Here is an 8,086-nt window from a genome sequence, read left to right on the forward strand (position 1 = left end):
GAAATACGTTTTGCATTCGTTCGATGCTTTAAACAAATAGTTTACAAATAAAAAACACAACGTCCGCGACATGTCCTTAAATTCCAGAGAGTGTAAATAAAACTGTTGTGTTTCGTCACCGAAATGACGTCACACAATGTACTGCGTAGTACATTTCGTAATATAAAATCAAAGCGCTGATTGCATTGCAAAATGAATTCAACACTATCTTGAACGCAAAGCTATAATGATGTTTCAATAAAATACACAGAATTTTGTAGACACAGAAAAAGGCTTAATCTTCGATGTTGTTATATTTTCAGCCTTCAGAGGCTGGTAGCGGTATTGTGTTTTTATTATTTTTTAAGAAACCTTGTTTTTAATGAAAATTCAATACTGCTCCAGCAGCTGGAGTTTCACTTCTTTATATTAATGCTAGTCGATAGTGTTTAAGATGGGGATGTCCGACACAATGCAGTGGTTTGCTCGTTTCACGTTTTTAATATTATAGTCATGGGAATTGATGTTCTACTTTTTAAGGTAGCTAATCGAACGGCTTCGAAACAATAAACATGTCTGCGAGTATTATGGTTTATTTCATGTGATATGTATATTAAATTTTTGCGAGAACTTTGGTTACCATCATTAAATGCATAAAAAGAAATAGGTTTTCAATTTTATTTCATCTCCCCACTCATTCCATCCCGCGAAACCCTTAAGGTGTCGCAACTCTAGTATGGAATGAGTGATGTATTGGACGTCATCATTGATGACGTTCAATCGAACGAATGATTAAGGGGGCTAAGTTTCATTAAGTTGAGGCATATAGTCGCGATTTGTGGCGCTTGAAAACTAGTCGGTTACTTTTGCTGAAATTTGACATGTATATGGACAAGAATGCGATCTACCTGTTGGCGTAGGCGTTATACCTGGGGAAAATCTAGTTTTCGAGTATTTTGTGTTTAATTTTTTTTGTGGGAACGGGCACGCGCTCAAATAAACATTGTGACGTCACTTCACAAACAGCGTTAGACATCCGCCATCTTGTAACGCGACAAAGAAACTCAGTGTTATTAATTCAATAAGCACAGAAAATATGATTGTGTTTAATTATCATTAATACAAATGTCTATATTTTGTGCAGCGTATGTTTATTCAGACGGATACGACAGAATTATGTAAGTATCATTGTGTACTTTACAGTAGATTTTACTACGCAAGAAATTTATTATATCTCACTGACAAAATGAGCTTGACACATAAACAACAACCGGATCGGATTTACATCCACATATTATTGTGCGAATCCGATGCAATTCAAATTACTAATGTTTGATAACGTTTGATGAATTCGTTATATCAATATGCATTAACTTTCAAGGGGAATAATTATAATTGAAATGTGCGATTCAATGACAGTGTTATATTGGGATAATAAGTCGTTTAGCCGTAACAGATAAGTATTTAGTTTGTTGTGTTTCATTTTCAACATAGTTTTACCGCTTTTTCCTTAAAGTAAAACAGTTCAGTCGTCATTATATCTTGAATTTTAAATATTGAAATACATGTCGGATATTTCATATTTTCGGACGTTGCTACGTAAGCTAGTTGTCAACATAATTATTAAGATACATATTTACCTTTTACCATACAGTTGTGCAGCTGTTGTCTACTTAATGACGCGCTGTTTAATGTCTATAATGTTTTTCTGCCCGTGATGATAATAAGTCTTTAAATCAACAAACCCCAGCAATGTCAATGGTCTGTCAACATTAGAAAAATATACGCTAAAGAAACTTCAGCGTACAATTTATATGGTATTGACATACCCAGTCTGCAAAACTAACTTTTTTGTCTTCATAGCCAATGTAGCTATGAAACTTTGAAAATGTCATAGCCAGAGGGAATTTTTCATAGCCAGACAAAAATGAATTCATTACAGTGACATTATCATGAAAGGACGATTCAACAACAGTCGTTATTTAAAGTTCCATATAGATTGCAATTGGGGGGTTAAGATTGTAAACAAATCAGTAGTCCAGGTTTCAAACTTTTATTCCATGACATCTGACTCTGAGAGTTCTTTACAATATTTTGCAATGTTATTTTCATTATTTTCGAAGTTTTCATCATCATCAACATCATCATCATCCTCATCATCGTCACTCTCATCATCGGAAAGACTGTCAGTGTCAATAGATCTAGCTCCATCCAGAGGTACGTCCACATCAGTTGACACCTCATCAACGGTTGTTGATGCCTTTGTCTTCTTTCTCATGAAGTTCGGACGCCTGGGTCTGGAAGATGAGGTCTGAAATATATTGCATACAGACTTTGAAAAGTTTTAAATTATACAAATATTTGTTGACAACACTTGCTGTAGTGAATATAGGAAGTTAAGACTTTTTAGTTTTGTTACTGTAAACCTGTGAAAAAAAGAAATATAGCAGTATTATAAAACTTTTCATTCTCTTTATACGACTTACAGCCCAAAGATCTATTGCTGATGTTGGGTCAAATGATGCCACAGGTGCAGATTCCAATTTTACCAAACACAAGCCTGACATGGTGCTGCTCTTCAGACGGCATCTCCTGTCTTTAGATGGAAATAATGAGAAATGCATTAAGTCTAATAATAAGATCACATAAAGATAAAATTAATATAATTCAATTTGACACTAAATTAAATTGTCCAAAAATATTTTTGTTTACCTGTCTTCATCAGTTTCATGTGTGAGAAAGATCTCTCGTTGAATACTGAAGTAGGTGGGAGGCTCAGAATCAAGTCAACCATATCTAAAGCCTGATCAACCCCATGGCCATTTAAAACACTAGCGGCATCTTCCCAATGCAGCTCTTTAATTTGGGCACCATACCTTGAAAATATTATAAGGATATTTTTATTGTATAATAATACTGATCTTTTATTTAAACATAAAATTCTGATAAATAAATCAGTTATCATTAAGGCTAGTTAAAGAATTTCATTTTCAATTCAAGAACTGGGGGAGACAAGTTTTTTAAGTGAAAGGTTATTTGGAAATTCAAAATATTCATTTTTACATCAAAAACTATATTCACCTTGAATACAGCAGATTCTTCAGGAGTTGAAACTCTACTTTCACTGCTTCCTCATCTATTGCAGGAAAACGCTTGGACAGCTCAGTGATGTGATTCCGACCAAACCCTGATACAGAAGAACAATTTTAATTAACGTTCAGTATTATTCTCATCACAAAATCAGAATGAGTCTGAATGACTTAATTTATTTAAAATGAATATATTTGGTGTTTGTTTTTTTTTTGTAGAAGAACACTTGTCTTTGTAGCATTTCAATCCAAAATTCCATGATAACATTAAAGAATCGAAGAATTTAGAAAGATGTAATAATGGTTTTTAACTTTATAATAATAATCCTGGCATATTAAATAATATAATGTCATAAATGACTGTCTGTAAATTAAAAAAAATACTGACAGAAGTGCTACAGGTACATGACAAAAATAAATAATTATTTTAACGTGTGTGTTATTAAATGGAAATCCATAATTATAACTTAAGACAAACAAATCATAATTAAATTATTTGTGTAGAGTATCAATTAAAACGTTCAAACTGGCAACTAATGTGCAGAACAAACAAAAAACAAAGAACACTGTGATTCATGGCAACTTTCAACATATAACATTTTGTAACTTGAACATGAGCTTCACCCTGTATAGCCTTCCGGTCGTCATGACTAGGCCAGATTTTGAAATTTACTATCTGTGATGCTTCTAACAAATCATCATCATTAGACAATCTTGCAGAGATTTCTTCAGATACTGAGTTTGCTAGAGCATTTTGATAGCTATTTGGTGAAATCCCTTTCTGGGTAAGTTTGACCCCTTTGTAGGTCTGACTCTCCATGATTGTTCTGACAACATCTTCCTCATCACTATTTATCAGAAGATAATTCTTTCAAATTTTCTTGTTCAAATTCAATAATGTATTATTCTTAAAAGATGTACTTTGCAATAATCACTATCTTTAAAATCGATTTTAATATATTATTTTGTTTTTCTTCTCCTTACCAGTAAACATATTTTTGATAAAAAAAAATATATATAGAGTTTCATGAATATGTTATTTAAAAGGATGTTAATAATTATTATTTTTTATATCATATGTGAATAATTATGTTCTTTACCTTTGGCAAACCTCAAGATCTGATAAACTCTGGAGAGTTGACTGCTTCATGTGTTTCACATCGCCTAGAGTAGTTGTTGGGTCTTGCAGCAGCTTCGACATACGACTGACTGGCTCTAGAATGTTCTGAATGAAAATTTTAAAAATCAAATATAAAATACATTTACATCAAAGGAAAATATAACCATATAATGTAGAAATAAGGTCTTAATTTTAACAGAATGTGAATTAAGCTAATTTATTTATCCTTTGTTTACTTTTCAATAATTGCATTTCACTGAACTGATACAATCATACAAACAGTGAAACCTCCTTATAGTAACTTAAATTAAAGAATGGTTACCTTCAGTACAACCAGGAAAACCATAATGGTCATTGATGTTGCCAACTTGTGCAGACCTTCAGCCTTGCTGTTGCTGTTGGAGGCATGTCCAAGATGTGTTGTGATAGGGACGTAGGCCCTGAGAAATGTGTTGATGGCTTTCATCATATGAGAAACCCATCTTGTTCCGCCTGCTCTGGTTGGCATCAATGGCACTGATTTCGGATTAAGAGCTTTAAAGGTTCTAGCTAGTTCTTTTTGTTGCTTGGAACTGCGTTTATACCAGTAGAACACACCAACTAATAAAGTCATTGCTTTGTCATATGTCTTGTTTGTCTTAAACACATCTTTTATGGCTAATTCTAGCCGATGGGCAAGGCAGTGAGTTATTACCAAGCCAGGCTTTTCCTTCAGCAGCAGAGCTCCAACTCCCTTGTGGACACCTAACATATTGGAAGCTCCGTCACATGTCAGACCTACAAGTTTATCACGTGCTCCTGGCAAGTAGCTGTCCAAACTTTCTACAATTGTGTCATAAATGTCACAAGAGGCAGTTGTCACGGGGGAGGCAAAGCAAATAAACCTTTGATATACTTTTCCAGCTCTGGCAAAATGCACATATATCGATTCCTGTTCTATGCCTGCAGCATCACTACTCCCGTCTACAGTTATAGAGAGGTAGTTAGCTTTGTCAACCTCTCTACGGATGAAAGATAGTGTGTCCTTTGCAAGATATTCAATAAAATGCTTTGCTGACATATCATTTTGATATGTGTTATTCATTTTGAGGCCTTTTGCTTGATCGAGCTCACACAGACGAGCATAAGATTTGAGTGACAGATCCCACTTTGCCACAGCATGGGCATTTCTGAATTTGTAACTCATTTGGGTTCTGTCAGCCTCCCGAAGTTGTTTGAGGGCTTCTGCTGCTTTTGATGTATGAATTTCCTGGACAGACTTCTCACCAGACAACACAGCCGTTTCATGGTACTTTGTCTTCTCGTGTTTGACAACACTGTCTTTTTTGAGAATGTCAGTCCCTTCCAGCCATTGGATTGCCTCAGGCCTAAGAGACTTTCTTTTTTCTAAATCCCAGTACTGGCTGCATATTTGACATTTCATTACTTTCTTTTCAGATATATAAACAAGCCATTCCCGTCCAACCTCCCAACATTTCTGATAAACACGCTCTTTATCCTGTAATTGGTACAAATATGTCTTAAAAAACACAGAAACTAGGAAGATAACACTACAGCAAACTGTTATTTTGTTTTTATTTCAATGTTGGGTTCATGAGCTTATAAAATTAACTGCATCAGCAAAAACTAGTGACCTTATAAATAAAGGCTTATTATATAAAGCAGTGACCGAATAAACTAGTTAATCTCCGGCAGTAGATCACGCGAAACAGACAATAATTAAATAAATAATAGTATAGTAAACTGTTTTTACACTCTAATGGCTTTGCAATAACTATTAATTAAAACCCTGATCTCGTAGTCAACTTGTATTGTGATATGAATGATCAGTCCTTCATTTTAAACTACCCCGCCCACATGGCATATTCGAGAAAATGAAAAAAGTACAAGCGCGTCTTTATCCTTAGCCGCCTACGAATAGGACTAAAAGTGCAACATACTTGCTGCTCATATTTCCTGCGTTTCGCTACAGTCTCATCCGTTGGTGGTGGCAACTTCTTTTTTCCAGGGACAGAACTAGATGTCGGCGCTTTAAGCTTAAACATTTTTGACCTTAGCAGACGAAAAAAGTGTAATTCTCGGCAGCAAGTATTTACCAGTACAAATTCAAAGCCGGTGCTCACGGGTATCGATCTTAATCATATGAATAATAAACACTGTTACGGTTATTTCGTAATTTCAAGGCTATTAATAACATACATTCAACCGTTTTACTTAATTTATAAAAAAAAACGCACTATTATTTCATTTATCGGCGTAGAATGGAATTTCAGTTTACCAAAAGTATTACGACATTTTAAATATGCGAGCCGGACTTTACACTCTCTATAACATCTAAGGGAGATCACTAACGATAGAAAACTAAGGGAAGTAACCAAAGCGGTGTCACTGTAAGAATTTACACCTGAAATGCGTAAATTGATTATTTATTGGTTTATTTTCTCTGATTTTTTTTTCATCGCAATTCAGGCGATCTATATTCATTTTTTACATCGCCAGAGCTGAGATTTCATCGCATTGGCGATCAGGCGATGGGTTAATTTTGCAGACTGCATACCTGTACTCTGAAGCCAACTCTGTATCGAAAGTCAACCAGATTCGTAACATATTTATGTCACGCAATAAATCAAAGAATACTCATTTTCTTGGATACATGTCTACATATATTGGTGAATGAATATAAATTACTGCATCGAGGAATATTTTAAGGTTTAAATGTTTCAAATGCATCTAACAATAGATGAAAATAACTATCATCAGTCTGAAATTCACAATTTTGAAGCCATTGTCGCTTTGTCCAAGACTAGTTTTCATTTGGATACTGTCGGATCATCCTTGACATCTTTTGCTGATATTGTAAACATTACCATTGTTTTCTGAAATCTATTATTTGTGTTTAACAACATACGTCTGGTGGATTATAAAACTGATTTCAGTGTGAATCGGGTAGTTTTAAATATTTACTTTGAGTTTGTATTTACACTACAATTTGTTAACAAAACAAGCCAGAATATTCTAAAATACCGGGAAATGTCATTCTGAATTTGAAAACACTTGAGCACATGGTATACAAATATACGAATACAAATTTTATTTTAAGTCAGTTTGTACACAACAAGTATAACATTAGCGATGTATCGCTATTGACCGACATATGGTATGTTACTACAAGTAGAAATACCGTGAAATCTCGGGAGATTCGCATTTCAAGAAAGTCTGTCACATCGCTGTTTTTCTCGATATGAAAGAGCAGAATAGATAAATTTTAAATGTTTAAGATAGTATTTTGTGAAAGAATGTATCGGTTAAATGTGAAAAATGTCAATCTTTCCAATCAAGTGATTGATTTGGGCCAATAACTGCATTTAAAACCTGTTTTGGACCGGTCTTTGTTAACTGTCAACTTTTCGGGATTTTCTGGTTGACTTTCCTAATGGGATTGGTCCATAACAATTAAGTCGCGCCAGTCAAAAATCATAAAAAGCGACATTTAAAGTTATGGTAGCCAGAATTAGAAAAATATGTATAACTGATCAATATCAATCATGACAGACTGATGTCTCAGGTTATTGCAGTGATTTTTCCACCAGATTCTCACAAAGGTGATCCCGGTTGATTTCTCCACAATTGAATATATGTCAGTACACAAATAAATTATACAGCAGGTAATGACAATCGATAAATGTCTAAGTTGTAATTAAATTGTTTGCACAAATTTGGACACTCTTTGTGTCTGGGATCTGTTGGGTTAAATGACCTTTACAACAAAACATACATCTCTGAATCTGCGATACATTACAGTTAAAGTTTAAGACATGTAAAATACCAGTATTCAGATCTGAAAATATCCCAAAAAACTCGTATGGTATGAAATACATATATCTTGTGACGTATTTTC

The 8,086-nt window shown here is 34.2% G+C and overlaps 1 protein-coding gene and 1 long non-coding RNA gene across 2 annotated transcripts; one reads left to right on the forward strand and one right to left on the reverse strand.

Annotated features, from left to right (window-relative positions):
* Window positions 1-2,016: 2,016 nt before the first annotated feature.
* LOC127862115 (uncharacterized) lies at window positions 2,017-6,265 on the reverse strand. The gene is made up of 8 exons (XM_052401103.1): window positions 6,129-6,265; window positions 4,511-5,686; window positions 4,169-4,293; window positions 3,693-3,916; window positions 3,061-3,166; window positions 2,692-2,855; window positions 2,466-2,575; window positions 2,017-2,290 (listed from the first exon to the last, which is right to left on the reverse strand). Exons 1-8 carry the CDS (start codon window positions 6,231-6,233, stop codon window positions 2,033-2,035), a joined length of 2,268 nt encoding a protein of 755 aa, XP_052257063.1. The 5' UTR covers window positions 6,234-6,265; the 3' UTR covers window positions 2,017-2,032.
* LOC127862121 (uncharacterized) lies at window positions 2,083-5,085 on the forward strand. The gene is made up of 2 exons (XR_008040460.1): window positions 2,083-2,196; window positions 3,125-5,085. It is a non-coding gene; the product is annotated as an uncharacterized LOC127862121 (long non-coding RNA).
* Window positions 6,266-8,086: the final 1,821 nt, after the last annotated feature.

Source organism: Dreissena polymorpha, chromosome 16 (assembly GCF_020536995.1).
Source record: "Dreissena polymorpha isolate Duluth1 chromosome 16, UMN_Dpol_1.0, whole genome shotgun sequence".
NCBI classification, from domain to species: Eukaryota; Metazoa; Mollusca; class Bivalvia; order Myida; family Dreissenidae; genus Dreissena; species Dreissena polymorpha.